At 50.6% G+C, this 15,665-nt stretch overlaps 5 protein-coding genes and 1 non-coding gene across 6 annotated transcripts; 3 read left to right on the top strand and 3 right to left on the bottom strand.

The window, feature by feature from the left end:
- Positions 1 to 1,405: 1,405 nt before the first annotated feature.
- FMAN_13613 (uncharacterized protein) lies at positions 1,406 to 2,692 on the top strand (the record flags this gene model as incomplete). Its single annotated transcript, XM_041833102.1, has 1 exon — positions 1,406 to 2,692. One exon carries the CDS (start codon positions 1,406 to 1,408, stop codon positions 2,690 to 2,692), a length of 1,287 nt encoding a protein of 428 aa, XP_041683499.1.
- A 1,910-nt stretch (positions 2,693 to 4,602) lies between these two features.
- FMAN_13612 (uncharacterized protein) lies at positions 4,603 to 6,487 on the top strand (the record flags this gene model as incomplete). The annotated part of the gene is made up of 3 exons (XM_041833101.1): positions 4,603 to 4,835; positions 4,886 to 5,156; positions 5,210 to 6,487. The coding sequence occupies 3 exons, from the start codon at positions 4,603 to 4,605 to the stop codon at positions 6,485 to 6,487; spliced, it is 1,782 nt and encodes a 593-aa protein (XP_041683498.1).
- Positions 6,488 to 7,055: 568 nt separating this feature from the next.
- Positions 7,056 to 8,016, bottom strand: FMAN_13611 (uncharacterized protein; the record flags this gene model as incomplete). Its single annotated transcript, XM_041833100.1, has 2 exons — positions 7,056 to 7,809; positions 7,862 to 8,016. The coding sequence occupies 2 exons, from the start codon at positions 8,014 to 8,016 to the stop codon at positions 7,056 to 7,058; spliced, it is 909 nt and encodes a 302-aa protein (XP_041683497.1).
- Positions 8,017 to 9,992: 1,976 nt separating this feature from the next.
- On the top strand, positions 9,993 to 10,092 carry tRNA. The gene is given in 2 exon segments: positions 9,993 to 10,030; positions 10,049 to 10,092. It is a non-coding gene; the product is annotated as a tRNA-Leu (tRNA).
- A 487-nt stretch (positions 10,093 to 10,579) lies between these two features.
- On the bottom strand, positions 10,580 to 12,961 carry FMAN_13610 (uncharacterized protein; the record flags this gene model as incomplete). The annotated part of the gene is made up of 1 exon (XM_041833099.1): positions 10,580 to 12,961. One exon carries the CDS (start codon positions 12,959 to 12,961, stop codon positions 10,580 to 10,582), a length of 2,382 nt encoding a protein of 793 aa, XP_041683496.1.
- An 850-nt stretch (positions 12,962 to 13,811) lies between these two features.
- On the bottom strand, positions 13,812 to 15,508 carry FMAN_13609 (uncharacterized protein; the record flags this gene model as incomplete). Its single annotated transcript, XM_041833098.1, has 4 exons — positions 13,812 to 14,186; positions 14,241 to 14,563; positions 14,611 to 15,244; positions 15,290 to 15,508. The coding sequence occupies 4 exons, from the start codon at positions 15,506 to 15,508 to the stop codon at positions 13,812 to 13,814; spliced, it is 1,551 nt and encodes a 516-aa protein (XP_041683495.1).
- Positions 15,509 to 15,665: the final 157 nt, after the last annotated feature.

Raw genomic sequence — 15,665 nt, 5'->3', positions numbered from 1 at the left:
AGAAGCCGCAATTGCGCGATCAAGTGATTTGAGCAAAGTACTTGTTTCCGATCGCTTCCAAGGACGCAAAAGTCAAGCTACTTCTACGTTTGTTGGCGTGGGGGACTGATGGAGGTGTTTGTCGAGCTTGCGCTTACGTCGCGTATGTCAAGTTGTTACGCGACTGAGAGTCAATCACTTTAGCTGCTGCGTGACCATGACTTCGTGGACATTCCATTCGAGCCATAATTCTACCGAACAGCCTCGCGTTGCGGTGAATAACTCGCATGGGTTCTAATTTCACTGTTTGCGATCTGCCTTCCGGCTCGTGATAGCATGGATGTATCGTAGCCTGTTCGGTGGCACATGCGAGTAAACCACTGGAAGTCCACGTATTCGATCAAATGGTACGGAGTATTGTCATCAAACCAAATGATTTACGGCTCTGTCTCGCCCAGCTGTACAAGATAGCAATCCTCATGGCATTGCCAACGATGCACTCAAGTTCATACACAACGAGTCGTTGAATCGGTTTAATTGTTATGTTTGGTTTTCGCCATTTGCATCGCCAGACTCCTACCCTAAGCCTCGTAGTGATGCTTTAGATCCAAGCCATCTGTCGCCGGGCACTCGCGATTCGCAGGACATATCAATCTAATCTAATCTGATTTATGGCAAAAAGTGATTGATTAGGTAGAGCTCGGCAAGCCGTGTTTCGTAGTGGTGAAGCGAAGTCGGTGGCGTGAATGTCATCCCGGGGCCACCAAGACTGAGCCAAGCTCTCATGTACTCTCCATTATTGTGGCGTCGTGACGTCGGAGGCGATTCGAAGCTGATCAAAGGAATTGTTTCTCATACTTGAGGAATAAGAAGAACTTGATGCAGATTGGTCTTATTCTGTAGGGTAGAGCTTGCAAACTCCTTGACCCTTTACTCCGTACGAGCTTCACCAACACCAGACGAAATTTCTCAACGGGACAGCAAGCAGAAAACTCAAAGCCTAGGTTAGTACCTAACTAACCCCACAACAGCTTCCTTTCTAAGTTTCCGCGCCTCAAATTAGCGCACATCCCATCCACTTGGCCCCAATTAGCGTTCACTTAGTGGCATGATCCCACTGCAAAGCTCGCAGGGACTGCGGATAATCGGCACAGACCGGATACAACACGACGGGCACCTCATCCTCAACCAAGCTTCCAAGCTTTACAAGACGGACTCCCCTACCCTGCTCTGCTACCCTCGGCTTGTCCACTTCACGGTACGCATCGGGATATTCGCCGTCTTGAGCAAAGATGGAATACATCTTATCTAATCTGATTGGGCCAAGACCTTCAACACCGAGATCGGGGTATAAATAAAATCTGGAGAGAAAAAAAGAACAAGTTCAGTCAGTCAGTCAGTAGTCACAAGCCATCAACCAACAATCATGTCTTCAGAACCATTCCAGCAAAAGTCGCCAATCAAGATCAGGCTCCCTCTGCCTTATCTGTCCACCTACTACCTCGAGCGTACTGCTGAGGGTAAGCAGTCGTATCGTCTGCGCAAGGACGACTCCATCACAGAGGGCAAGCCTTTCCCCAAGGTTCTCCATGCAGATGATCTAGTTTTCTCCAAGATTCCTGCTGTGGAATCTGATAACATCCCTGATTCTGATAACCGCGAGTATGCTCGTGCCAGAAGAAGTCCTGTCTGGTCGCTGAGCTGGGAGAAGCAGACTCCTACCCTTTCGCAGACCTGGATGTTCCTCTACACTTTCTTCACATACCACTTTGATGTAGAGCAATTCCGTCTCCGCCTTGAGGGCGCTGGTGCTGAGGATTTGGCCAAGGAGCTTGTCCTCTCCATGGTGGCCATCAACATGCCTCCTCCTCCCAAGGGTGTTGAGCCCGCACCCAGCACTGGAGTTGAGGTTCTTGTTCTTCGCAGCGCGTTCTGGCAGGGATGCGCCTCTCCATTGGGTCAACAGCCTATCTGGCTTCCTACCTGGAACTCCGCCAACGTGGTGCCTCATCTGGAGTACGTGATGACGCCCACCTCTGAGTCCACTCTCCTGCGTCACCCGCGCCGAACACCCAAGCCTGCTGCCGGTAGTTACATCTACAGCCGGTACATCCCATCTCTTGACGAGCACTTCAACCTCGTCGCTCTCGACTACGAGAACCCCGAGCACTTGGGTCTCTTCAACACATGGCAGAACGACCCCCGTGTCGCTGCTGGATGGATGGAGACAGGCACTCTTGATGAACATCGCACATATCTCAAGAACATCCATGACGACCCTCATCAGTTCGCTGTTCTGGGTTACTTCAACGACACACCTTTCGCCTACTTCGAGCTGTACTGGGCCAAGGAGGACAAGATGGGTCAACACTACGCCTGCCTTGACTTCGATCGCGGCCGACACTCACTCGTCGGTAACGACAAGTTCCGCGGACAGTATCGCGTTATGGCATGGTGGCCTAGTGTGATGCACTACGAGTTCCTGGATGACCACCGCACTGAGAACGTTGTCGGCGAGCCTCGTCTCTCCAGCGAGAACGTTCTCAAGTATGAGATGATCTTCGGTCTTCACCAAGACAAGTGGATGGACCTGCCTCACAAGCGATCCAACCTCGTCAAGATCTCTCGTGAGCGCTTCTTCCAGATCTGCCCCTTCAACCAGGGCAAGCCTCGTGTCGCTGGCACGACCTTTGGCTTTGAGCCCAAGCTGTAAATAAATGGGGAAATGTCTTTAAAAGTTGTTGGAATGGAAATTTGATGGCCATTGGATAGTAAAATAATGCTAGCGACTTGTTTATCATCAGTCAATTTTTATTATCGCTATTGTTCGTTCTTACAACCTCTTGGCGATGGGCCGTGACATTTGAGCATGAGTGAAGGGTTCACAATTGACAATTCGCGCTCCAACGGGAATAACTCTGCCAAGATAATGGCCAAGAGGTGATCCGATCTTACCGATCAGAAATCCTTTGACACGTTGCCAAGGCGCAACGGCATTGCCGATCCTGTTGATCAGCTTCAATTACATGCAGAGATTGCCCTTGAAGATCAACCTTCTACAGCGAGATATCTTGCAATTTGCCGCTTCCATCAACCGTAAACTCTGGGTATAGCAATTCCATCGCGCGGTAATTAGGTCAACGGGCGGTACAGCTAGAATGGGCTTCGGAACTTTGGTCGGCTGTTGTTTACCTCCGGAAATGTCATGAATTACCCTCTCGTGACACAGAGCTAGCGTGGGGGACCCTATTTACATTACGGCTCCCGTCTTTTTTACGCAAATGAGCTCCGAAAACTGGAAGAAATTGCGCCGGTTGCAGCCGTCATTTAAGCTTGTTTAAGCGGCAGATAAACTGCGTCGAGGCTTGCAGCAATGAGATCGCGTGCAAACTTTCTTTCTCACCAGAGCACAAGCAGTTGGCCGAGCAAGAAAAACCCATTCCTAGCTCCAGGGGTCCGTCTGGTCTCACGACCTTCAGTGGAGTGACTCTTCTCCCACAACCCGCGGCTCAAGCGGTTGAGGCACCCGACCCCTGGTGAACTTGGCCCCTTGTGGCGTTTGGTCCGCTGGTTGTGAGGCCAGAATCAAGCCTCGTTATGCAGTCTTGGCCATAAATGGGTATGGTCTGTAGGGCTACTGATGATGAGCAATGGAGCTCTATTTGCCAAGAGGAAGTTATTGTCATATTATTGATGGTTGCCAAGAGAGAAATATGGGCTTTTTACGGCGAGCTTCCGATGGTTTTTTTAGTTTGCCAAGCGCGGGACGTCGACAGCTGATGCAGGGTTTTTTTTAACGACGTCTTGGAGTGTTCCGACGTGTTGGTTGAACATGACAAAAGACGCCTGATGAGAATGGAACCCTTGTATCGCGGTGCCAAGATCACGCAGTTGGTTGGCTCTAGGTAATAGAATCCCACGCCAGAGGCAAAAGCTGAAGAAAGTAGTGAGATGCGAAATGGGGAGGCTCCGCTGCAAAAGCGGAGGTTACAGTGAGGTCTCAGTGACTCTCAGCGAACCCTGTCGTCCATGGACAAAGCGATGCTGCAAAACAAAGTGCATCAAGATTGAACCAAGATCCCACAATACGATGAAGTTAAGTCCAACACGGATCACACCCGACAGAAGCAATTCCACCGATGAAGCACAAGTTTTGATTCGATCTAATCGATCAATCAGATAGATAATGGAAATCTCTGCTTTGCTTGACGCCGCCCGAATTGAACCCCCCACTTACAAACCCGGTAACTCGTGCGTTCCAGGCCTGTGCTAACGACAAAGTGGCTGCAGCCGCTGGATCCCTCGCGTTCCGAGAATCTCCAGTCTGTCACTTTCTCTCTGCTTGTTGGTTCCCAATTCCCAATCGTCCTAAAGGAGCCCGATCTCGGTGGGTTTGGCCACCTGAGAGACCTGATCTTATCTGATGGAAAGTGGATTGCGTCTAATATCCTTCAGTCTAGCCAGAAGCACCCCCTTGCTCTAGACAATTGCTTTAAAATTTTCCCTGTCAATCTAAACTTATAACCGTGTGCTCTTCCCTCCCATGATCTGCTGAGCCTCTCTTTCTTCCTTGCCTTCCCAAAGCTTAAGCTTAAATTTTATCCTCCTAAAGACAAGATCACCATGGGAGCTCTCGACAAGTTCCTTGGGCGCAAGGGCAATGAGGGTGATGCCACTGAGGCACCCGTCACTGTCACTGCTGCCATGAACGAAAAGGACCAGGAGGCTGGCAAGTATCCTGATGAGACCGGTAGCGCCAGCGATGCCGTTACCGAGAACGCGCAGCACGGTGTCAAGGCTGTTGAGGCTACGACTCTGGCCTGGAGTAAGAAGGCCCTTGCTGGTGTCTTCGTTTTGTATGTTTTCGTCTTGTCGCAATTGAAGTCGCGAACTAACGGCCTTGCAGTATGTGGTTGATCTACCTCACCAATGGTTTTCAGAGCCAGATCAACTACACTCTTGTTCCCTACGCCAGCAGTGAATGGGAGTCTCACTCTCTCATTCCCGTCATTGGCATTGTCGCCAACTGCATGACTGCCGCTGTCTACATTCCCCTGTCCAAGATCCTCGATATCTGGGGTCGTGCTGAAGGTTTCCTTCTCATGGTCACTTTTGCTACCATTGGTATGGCTATGATGGCTGCTAGTCGCAACCTCGCCACCTTCTGTGCCGCTACCGTAAGTCATCTCCGGTTCCTCGCAACAACAGACACTTACTAATTGCCCTGAAGGTCTTCTGGCAGGTTGGCTGGTCTGGTCTCACCTACAGCATTGATGTTATCACGGCCGATTCCACACAACTCAAGAACCGAGGTCTTGCGTACGCCTTCACCTCTTCTCCGTACATGATCACTGCCTTCGCTGGTCCCAAGTCCGCCGAGGCCTTCCTCCGAAACGGTGATCAGTGGCGATGGGGCTTTGGAACATTCTCCATTGTCCTTCCCGTCGTCGCCATCCCCATGTACGTCCTCCTGAGGTTCAACCTTCAGAAGGCCAAGAAGCAGGGTCTCCTTGTCAATGAGTCTAGCGGTCGATCTTTCTTGGAGAACATCAAGTGGGGACTGATCGAGTTTGATGCTGCTGGTGCTTTCTTGTTCGCTGCTGGTCTTGTCATCTTCCTCCTTCCCTTCTCCATCGCTAGCAGCGCTCCCAAGGGCTGGGACACCCCCTACATCATTGCGATGATCATTCTGGGTGTTGTTCTTCTGGCCATCTTCGGTGCTTACGAGCGCTATGTTGCCCCTAAGCCATTCCTTCGCTTCGAGCTCCTTACCAGCCGCACCGTTATCGGTGTTTGCCTTCTGGACTTTGTCTACATGATCGCCTATTACTGCTGGAACAGCTACTTCACCTCGTTCCTCCAGGTGGTCAACAACCTACAGCCCTCTACAGCTGGTTATGTCAACAACACCTTTGAGATCGTCTCTGGTGTCCTCCTCTTCATTGTTGGCTATGCCATGCACAAGACCGGACGCTTCAAGTGGATTCTGTGTGTCGGTATTCCTCTGTACATGTTTTCCCAGGGTCTCATGATCTACTTCCGTCGCCCTGGTCAGTCCATTGGCTACCTCATTATGTGTGAAGTCTTCATCTCAATCGCTGGCGCTACCTTTATTCTTTGCATGCAAGTCGGTGTCCTCGCTGCCGTCGAGCATCAGTATGTCGCTACCGCTCTGGCTACCCTTAGCGTCACTGGCAACATCGGATCTGCTGTCGGCAGCACCATCTCTGCCACCATCTGGACCAACACCTTCTATAAGAAGCTCGCCGAGTATCTTCCTGAGTCTGCTCAGGCTGATCTCGACGCCATTTACGAGTCCCTCGACTCTCAGCTCCTCTATGAGATGGGCAGCCCCGAGCGTCTTGCGATCCAGAAGGCTTACGGCTATGGCCAGGCTCGCATGCTTGCTGCCGGAACTGGCATTATGGCTGTCGCTCTTATCTCGCTGTTCTTGATTAAGAACTACGATCTCAGGAAGATCAAGCAGACCAAGGGCACTGTCTTCTAAGAGACTGGAGTGTCTTGGACGATACGGTCAGATTGATCTCAAATAAAATTATGGTGGAAGAGTAATGTTATATGATGTTACATAACTAGTAACTAACAGACAATCGTAATAAATGATGATGGCATCATGGCCTCAACAGAATGGCACTATTTGCCTTGTTATTTATCTTTGAAGTTCTAGTAACACGTGAAAATTGGTTGCAATCTTGTTTCGACCAGTGACTTGTCGCCAAGCAGCCGCCTGAATGGTACCTAGTCCATGATTTGAAGCAAGCTGAGGCATACTTTGACGGTCAACGTATTGTTGACGAGCTACGCGGCAATCGTATTGTTGACGAGCTACGCGGCAATTGAATGAACTGTAATTTTCAGCATCGGAGCATTTGTAATCACTGAAGCATGACCTTCCGATGTCTCTGACAGACGGGCCCCGATTGAAGTGTTCATCCAGTAGACCAACACTGTGCAAATACCTGATCAACAACATTATTCGCGAAGAGTTTGCACCATTTGCACACTTGCATGCGCCAAATTCAATTCAAGTCTATCAAGTCTATTTACAATTATGTTTATATCTTGCCGAGAATGAACTGCATGAGTCCCTGCTGCAGACCCGTCACAGCAACACTTCCGTGATCCTCACCCTCAAACTCACGAGTCCAGATCTTCTTGACACTCGGGCAATCCTTCAGTCGCGACACCAAAGCCGTTGCGCTTGGTTTCATCTTATCGTCCTCGGCGCAGTTCTGTCTCTTGTACCACTTCTCGTCATCATCGTCAGGATCCCTCACCAATTCTGACTTGCCGGTGCCCCATGTAAGAGCCAGCGAAAATGGAGGGTCGACGGGCTTGTCGCGTGCAAGAAAAGCAGTCTCACGTTCGCGGATCAAAAAGTCCTTGTTCCACCAAATGACAGGACTGGCAGCGATATAAGTGTTAAAGAGCTCTGGTTGAGTGAACATTGTGTTGAGGGTGAAGATGCCGCCATATGAATGGCCGAAGAGAGCCTTGCGACCGGTGTGAAGATTGGCCTTGGGGAAGAGTTTGTCTTCAACGTAAGGCATCACATCGGTTTTTATCCACTCGAGAAACTCATTGGCTTCACCAAATGAGATGTCTGTGCGAGGCTTGCCGTATCTGTCGAGCGGCATGTCGTACTCATCGGCGGGTGGTGTAAGATCCGGCCCACGACGGAAGTCGTAGACATATTTACTGGGCGGGTATCCAATGCCCACCACGACAGTCCTTGTGCTATTCAAGTATTCCAATCGACGGGAAACATCAACAGCTGTGAAGAAATAGGCATTGCCATCAACAAGGTAGCTGTGTGATGATTAGGCACCGTCTTTTCGGGGTAAGGTCCAGCACTACTCACACCAGATTGACCACTTCATTCTCAGAGGCAACGCGATCTTCACCCCAGCACAAAGGCCATGCTACTTGCACGAGATAGTCTCCCCTCTTGGTCTTGGCAAGCCACTCGAGAGTATTAGGGACACGAGCATGTCCATGGCTATGATCGGTAGTCATTGTTTTGTTGTGAATGTGAATAAGACCTCTTGGTGTTGATAGCGACAATAGTGGGCGGGCGCGAGTGAGACAACGCAGCATGACATGCAGTGACAGCAGACTAAGGTAAGACGAGTCAGTTACTGGACTGGACTCAAGATCTGATAAACAAAGAAAAAGATCTGATAAAAAACGCGCATTTACTTATGGGTCCTTTATGGCGTCAGTGCGACAGCGGTATCGGATCAGGGCTTCGGGCGGCTATGTTCGGCAGAACCCACTGACAATTTACCATTTGACACGAATCAATGCAACGGTGTCGACATCAAGACAACAGTACTTCTACCGCTGATATTGCCATAGAGTGATGCGCGTAGAGTAGTGGCCTCCATGTTGCCAATCATCTGCCAAGCTGACAATGACCCGTGACAGCTCGCTGGCGGAAGCACGCTGCTTCTCAGTCACCGGTGAACTACTAGAGACAATAAATGGCTCTAGGGATATCAGTCTATTCAGTTGTTCATATAGATGCCAAGTTGGAAGTTTGGTAGTACAAGATCGCTATGGCGAGCAATGCCTCCAAAGCCACGCACGGCCATGCCCTCACGTAACACTTCGAGACTCACGTCTAAACCAACGTAATGACCGCTGACTAGTCGCAAATCAAGCATTCGAAAAGACTCAGTCTATATATCTTGGTATAGCAGAGCAAGAGAGCCAAGGCGTAGGATTGAGTCGCTAGCTTGTTCCTGACCCAGTGAGAAGAACATTGCTTCGAGATGCCTTGCGATTCATGCTTAGTTCTACAATTCGTGGTCCAGAAGCCACACCAATCGACTTAAGATGAAACGAAGTGCTGTATGGAAGATGACGACTTATAAATCTTCACTTTTTTTGGTGTCTTGTAGGCCTGCTTCCGAAGTTCTCTCTGTTGCATCAAGCTATCTCTTTGTTTGGGCTAGGTACGGAACTTACAAGTCGGAAGCACGAGAAAACTGCCATTTGATCCAATCAATTGGAGCTGATCAAGGATGAAGATCGGGAATATTGGAACCTCTTGGCCAGCAGGGCTTACTGCAGCCCTATGAAACGGACCCGTAGGACCATCCCAGGACTGGTGCTACCCTCCACTGGTGCCGCTTGACACCCTTGATGGAACTACATGCGCTTATATGCAAGAGTGAGGGTACTCGTAGGGGTAGTGATCTTGTTGGAGGTGTGATGGTCCCACAGATGTGTATAGACAGTAGCAGTGTGATGCATCGAAGCCTGTTCGATACCCTGACTAGGGCTGTGTTGCCCGAGCGGTTCCATCGCCTCATTCTCGCAGGTCTTGATCTACACAGAGATCCCATGGACTTTAGTGAATGGTATTGGAGACGAAACTCCTCTCAATCCGCTTGAAAATGCCGTAGAGTGCATGCCGGTAGATCGTAGGTGCACATGCAAGTCCATATTCTCAACGTCGGAACAAAGGAAGACCAAGCACCCCTTGCGTAATGTCATCGGAAGAGTTTCTCATGATGGAAGATGTGGTATCAATGTATGTATATTGCACCAATCAGCTGCAGAGGCCTTGCGTCGGTGCATACAGATCTCAGGCAAACACTTATCGCAATGCAGCGACACGGCCAGGACAAGACTTAAGAACTAACTGAAGTCAACACGACTGACTGAGACACAGCAACTCATATTCCAACTCAATATTCCGCCGTGTCGCACTTTCAAGCGCGTTGTCTCATCTCTTGGTGATTTGTCTAGCGATCATTGTGTGACACTCTGTGATGGTTGCCAAAACGTACAGTGTTTGGCTATGGGCTTGCAAGCAAATACAACAGGCTGGCTATGCTCTCCAATTAGTGAATGGTATACGAAACGAGTGATTCGCTACGCATGCAACAGATAGTTGATGAACAAGTCCGAGTTGATCGTGAAGTGATGGGTATGCTAGGGGTCATGTTATTGATTGCGACCGCTTCCTCCAACTAAAAACCCTTGGTGAGATGGCCGAGTTGGTTATGGCGCCAGGTTAAGGTTAACCTTAACACCAATTTCCTGGTGGAGCAATCCTCCTGGGTTCGAGTCCCAGTCTCATCAGTTTCTTTTGCTGTTTGCAGTAAATCGTTTTCTTTTTGCCAGTCAAGTGAAGCGACTGATTCAGGTTGCGATGTTGGCGGCATGAGCAAACCTTATCGCCTGGGCGCTTACCCGAGCCGAGCCGAGGAAGGGAACTCAGCGACAACTACAGGGCTCTTAGTGCCCGTAGACCACTGAAGGCCCTGTAACTTACGCGCAACAGTTGAGTCGCTCATTGTTTTTTACGACACCATCAGGATCATTAACTTTTACCGCATCTCGAATAGCTGGAGACAGTTATTTGTCCGATATCAGTAGTCACATACGCATTTGAACCAAACTTGTCAAGTCAATCATGTTTGTTTGAAGAAACAGACTCTTTTTAGAGTCATCAAGATGGTCTATCTGAGAAGCTGTCCTGAGACAATGGTTTAAAGTTTGTACATAGTAATGAGATCTTGATCAATTCTGCCTTCGTGGCATTTCCACTTTTGTTTCAATGCCATCCCTACAGGCGACGGTGGTGGCGGCGCTGTCGCATAGACCTCTTGCACTTGGAAGGCCTCTTGGTAGCGACGGGAGTGCTGACGGGAGTAGTAGCAACGGGGACAGTGCCGTTGCTGGGAACAACAGGGCTGGAAGCGCCGTTTCCGCCACCGAGGATCTTAGAAGCAGCGTGCTCAGCAGCAACCATGATGATGGCCTGGGTGTTGCCGGTAGGAAGATCAGGGTGGATGGAACCGTCGACGACGAACAGGTTCTCGGTACCCCAGACCTTGGTGTCAGTATCGACCACGCTGGTACCATCGTTCTCAGTACCCATGATGGCAGAGCCGACAAAATGAGAACCGCTGACGTACTCAGCCATGAGGCTCTCGGCGGTAGCGTTGCTGGCGACGCTGAGGGTGCTGTTGGGCTTGGAGGCAAAGCTGATGAGCTTGTTCATGAAGCTCTTGACAGCCTCCTTGTCCCCTGCAGTCTTGAGGTAAGGCTCGCCGACAAGCTTGGTAGCACCAGAGCTGGTGACGGTAAGAGAACCGCTGGAGGTAGCACCGTGGGTGAGGTAGACCTTGACCTTGACAGCGTCGTCACCAGCAGCGGCGCAAGTACCCTGGACGTATCGCTCAACACCATCGGAGCCCTTGACAGTGTCCCAGAAGATGAAGCGCTGACCAGACTGAGCAAGAAGACCGTCTCCCTGGGCGAAAAGATCAATGTTGGTCTGGCTAGGCTTGGTGAAGTCGGTCTCGGTGAGAGCTGACATGGGCTGCTTGGTCTTCATCTTGACGGTGAAGATAGGGTGGTCCTTGAGGTTCTCTCCGACAGGGAGATCAAGCCACTGATCCTTGGCGGGCATCGTGAGGCGCTGGCTTCCGCTAGCAACGGCTTCAATCTGCTCAGAAGGGCCAATACCAGAGTTAACGAGAAGGCGGGGAGTGGCGAGAGAGCCGGCGGCAAGGACGACGGCACCGTTGGCCTTGAGGTTGATGATCTGGCGGGTAGAAGGACCGGACTGGACCTCGATACCGGTGACAGCCTTACCCTCGCGGACAACGCGGAGGACCTTGGTGTTGAGCTGAAGCTTGAAGTTGTTGTTGGCCTGAGCAAGAGGGAGGTAGTCACGGACGGGACCGGCGCGGAGACCGTCGTTGACCATCAGAGGAGGGTGAGTGAAGACTGACTTCTTCTTGCTAGGCTCCTCAATGGCATCAACCTCGGTGAAGCCGTTACTAGAGAAGAACTTGGAGAGGACGTTCCAAGCGCCCTGGTCAACTCGCTTACCGTCCTTGGTAGGACTAGTGGTACCGGGAGTGCGCTCGTAGAGCTTGTTGGCGGAGCTCTCAACATCCTGCCACTTCCAGCCAGCAGGCCACTTGTCGTCAAAGTCGGCAGGCTGGGGGCGGACAAACATCATAGCGTTGATGACACTTGAGCCACCGAGAATGCAACCAGCCATGCTGGCAGTGTCAGTGCAGTAGGCAGAGGTGTCCTTGGCGGTAGTGAGGTAGTAGGCCATGGAAGGAACATCGTACTGAGTGACGGTGTCGTTCCAGTCCATGGTAGAGCGGCCACCAGACTCGTAGAAAGAGGCCTTGCCCTGCTCAAGAAGAAGAACAGACTTCTTGGACTCAACGAGACGCTCGGCGACAATGAGACCGGCAGTACCACCACCGACAACGATGTAGTCGTAGGTAGCGTTAGAGACGATGGTGGTGAAGTTGCCAGGGTTGGAACCAGTGCTGCCTCCAGGGCTGGTAACAGGAGTAGTGGCATCGGAAGCAAGCTTGGCCCAGGTCTCAAAGTCGGCAGACTGAGCAGCGGTAGTGTCAAGAGAGTAACCGCCGAAGCCAGCGCCGTGGTAGTTGAGAGCACCAGCAGCGTCGGTGGGGTCGTCAAGAGCAGTGGTGCTCATAGCAAAGCTGAGAACAGCGTTGGTATCGGCAGCCTTGAAAGTGGTTCCATCGGTCTTGATGCAGCCCTCGCAAAGGAAAGTGAAGGTGAAAGAGTCAGTACCGACCTTGGTACCCTTCTCGATGGGCTTGATAGAGACGGTGTCGTCGTCGAGAACGGCAGGGTTGGTGTATCCATCAGCCTGGCGAACTGAGGTAATGACCTTGCCATCGTTGGGCCAAGCAACAACGAGAAGCTTCTTGGTCATGGTAGATCCCATACCAACGGATCCATAACCCTCGGAGATGGGAACGGTCATCTGACCGATGAAGTCGGTGCTGGGGTTCTTGGGCAGAGCAATACCGAAGGAGAACTTGCTGCTCTTGTCGGTATACTGCTGGAAGGTAATTCCCGTATCGGCATCCTTGTACTCGACTGATTCGGCCGAGATGGCCTGGTACATCAGCGCCGCTGACGAAAGGAGTGTTGAGAAACGCATGTCGGCGGTGTTTCAGTAGTGAAGACTATATGTATCAAAGGATCGTCGGGAAAGAATGTACGAATCGTAAAGTAAAAGCTACAAACGAAGAAACGAATGGACAATGTTGGCAGCCAGTGCCTGTAAAGAACGAAAATAATACGAAAAAGAAAGATAGACCAAACAAGATGGTATGATCAAGGCCATATCCAAGGTGAGATGTCGGCCCATTATATATAAATCCCCCATCAAGTGCCGGCGCCGGGTATGGAAATTCGCTTCCGAGTGCTCGGGACAGGTTTTGCAAACAAGAGAGACGACATTGGTGGCTTAATTGTTGCACGGGCAATATTCGCTTTCATTGTGGATGAGGGTAGCTAGGTCTTGCATTCGCCGAGTGTGGAGTTCGGCGAAGCCAGCATCAGGTGAGGTTATGCTGCGCTGTTTGAGATATCCCAAGACGTCGAGTTGTAATGCTTCTTGTCCTTTCTCTTATTGGCTGTGGATCTGGTTTCAGGTCGCGGGACAGATCCCCTAACAAGGCAACAGGGCCACGGTGGGCCCGAGTCTATATATTTGAAACGGCCTTTATCGTCCAAGCTTGTGAGAAACCGTTTCATTTCAGTATTTTTTAGCCTTAAATTTTGTTTAATTTAGCTAGGATAGACGCGTCAATTGGTGCAGCTGAATATAATCTGCATGGGTAGAGTGTAGATGACTCGCAACGAAACGGGTAGCGAAACGACTCTGCCTCATTTAGACAACAACAGATAACACTATGCAAGGGTTTAAATCTCCACCTGTCAAACCTTACAATTCTTCCACTGCCCACTTCCCGTTCTCTTAAACTCTTATCCAGACCATTCATTCATCACCTTATGTCTTGGGTTCGCTCTTCACCAGCTGCAATCCATTCCCTGGCCTTGGCCTCATCTCGCGGCTTGAAACCGACCTTGAAAGGCTTGGGGTCCGTTGTCAGCGAAGTTGGGTTGGCGTTGCACTCGATGCAATCCATGACGGGGAAGTCCTTCTTGTCCTTGGGAGGGAGAATCTCGAAAGCGGTGATGAGGCGGATGAAAGCTGTGTAGAGCTCGCGGTTTGCAAGGTGAGAGCCCGCGCACATTCGTGATCCAGCACCATAGGCGTAGTGAGGCGTTCCAATCTCCTTGTCGTCGATATATCGCTCAGGGTTAAACTCATAAGGATTCGCGAATCGTGATTCATCATAGTCTGCGGCGTAGGCGTTCTAAATCTCCGATTAGCTGTATGTTCCAGCGCCATATACACAGGGCTGTCTCACCATGAAAAACTTGGTTCCTGCAGGGATCACGGCACCCTGGTAGGGGATATCCTTGATGCTTTCCCGAGGCAGGCAGATAGGAATGACTGTCCAAAATCGCAAGATCTCCTTGACGAGGGCTGTGACATAGGGAACCTTCTCTTCCACGAGGCATCGTTCCCAGGCTTCACCGTTGGGGTAGACTTTGTAGATCTCCTTGAGGGCCTTGGCTTGAATCTTCTGACCTTGCTCGGTTGCGAGGTATGCGATGCCCATGATCACGTTACCTGGAACTGTGTCCAGACCAGCAGAAACCATAGTGAGGCAGATAGACTTGATCTCGGCTGTTGATTTATTAGCGAAATTGTTTTACGGGGCGCATCTTACTCACCATCGTTCAGCTTGGCGGTAGGGTCCTTCAGAATGTTTCCAGTGATGCAAGGCTTATCTGTACCGTTGTCGATTCTGCTCTTGAGATTGGCCAGGAGATCAGACAGATACTTGTCACGGCGCACTCTGAATTCCTCAGCCGATGAGTTTTGAGCTCCCCAAAGTCGAAGCAGCGGAACATAATCCTGCCAGTTGTTGCTAGTAGATCTGAAATTGGAAATCTCGCGCTCAACGTAGGTGATTTCGTGGAGAAGCTCAGAGTTGACGTCGCCATCGATGCGGAAGCCGTAGTTCAAAGTCAAAGAAGTGTTGAGCGCAAATCGGGCAAAGTAGGGCGATGGATCAAGGTCCTTGCTTCCGTCCTTGCAATCGTCAAGAAGTTCCTTGATGCTGACGAGAGACTCGAGGTCGAGAATTGGCATGTAAGATTGAACAGCAGGGCGGTTGAGGGCAGTGGCAGCGGCCTTGCGGCGGTTCTTGCAGGACTCATCCCACGGCGAAGTGCCGATGGTGAAGCCTTGGGATGAAGAAACCACTGAGTGGAATGTGTGAAACATGGGGCGGGAGATGAGTGCAGACTGGTGGGTGATCCAGAAATGCTTCACGGCTTCATAAGAGTTGACATAGATGACTCGCTGCGATGGTCAGAATTGAATATGAGAAACGACATAGATTCTCACCTTGGTTCCCAGACGTGTCTGAAAGACAGGTCCGTACTTCTTGGCCCATTTCTGTGCAACTCTGGCATGGTCCGTCCCCAACTGAATCAAGTTTCCAAAAAGCGGTACACCAGGAATCTCGGGGATGCCCTTGATCTTTGGCTGATCAGTCGAATTGGCCAACTTGTACAGCACGTACAGGCCGATGAGAATAGCGAGGTAGATAACTTGATCAGACATGGTTGCTCATAAAGATCAAGTCCAAGCGGGGAAAAGATGACTCTCTGTGTTGCAATGACATGGTAACGTGCAGTCCCGTCTGTAGGCTTTTTATACGCAAGACGAGCAACGTGACATGTTTCCCCTCAGCTGCACTGCTCGGGATCTGCAAAGAAAC

Source organism: Fusarium mangiferae (assembly GCF_900044065.1).
Source record: "Fusarium mangiferae strain MRC7560 genome assembly, contig: FMAN_scaffold007, whole genome shotgun sequence".
Taxonomy (NCBI): domain Eukaryota; kingdom Fungi; phylum Ascomycota; class Sordariomycetes; order Hypocreales; family Nectriaceae; genus Fusarium; species Fusarium mangiferae.
The sequence above is the reverse complement of the archived record's forward strand: the minus strand, read 5'-3'. Positions and strand labels throughout refer to the sequence as shown.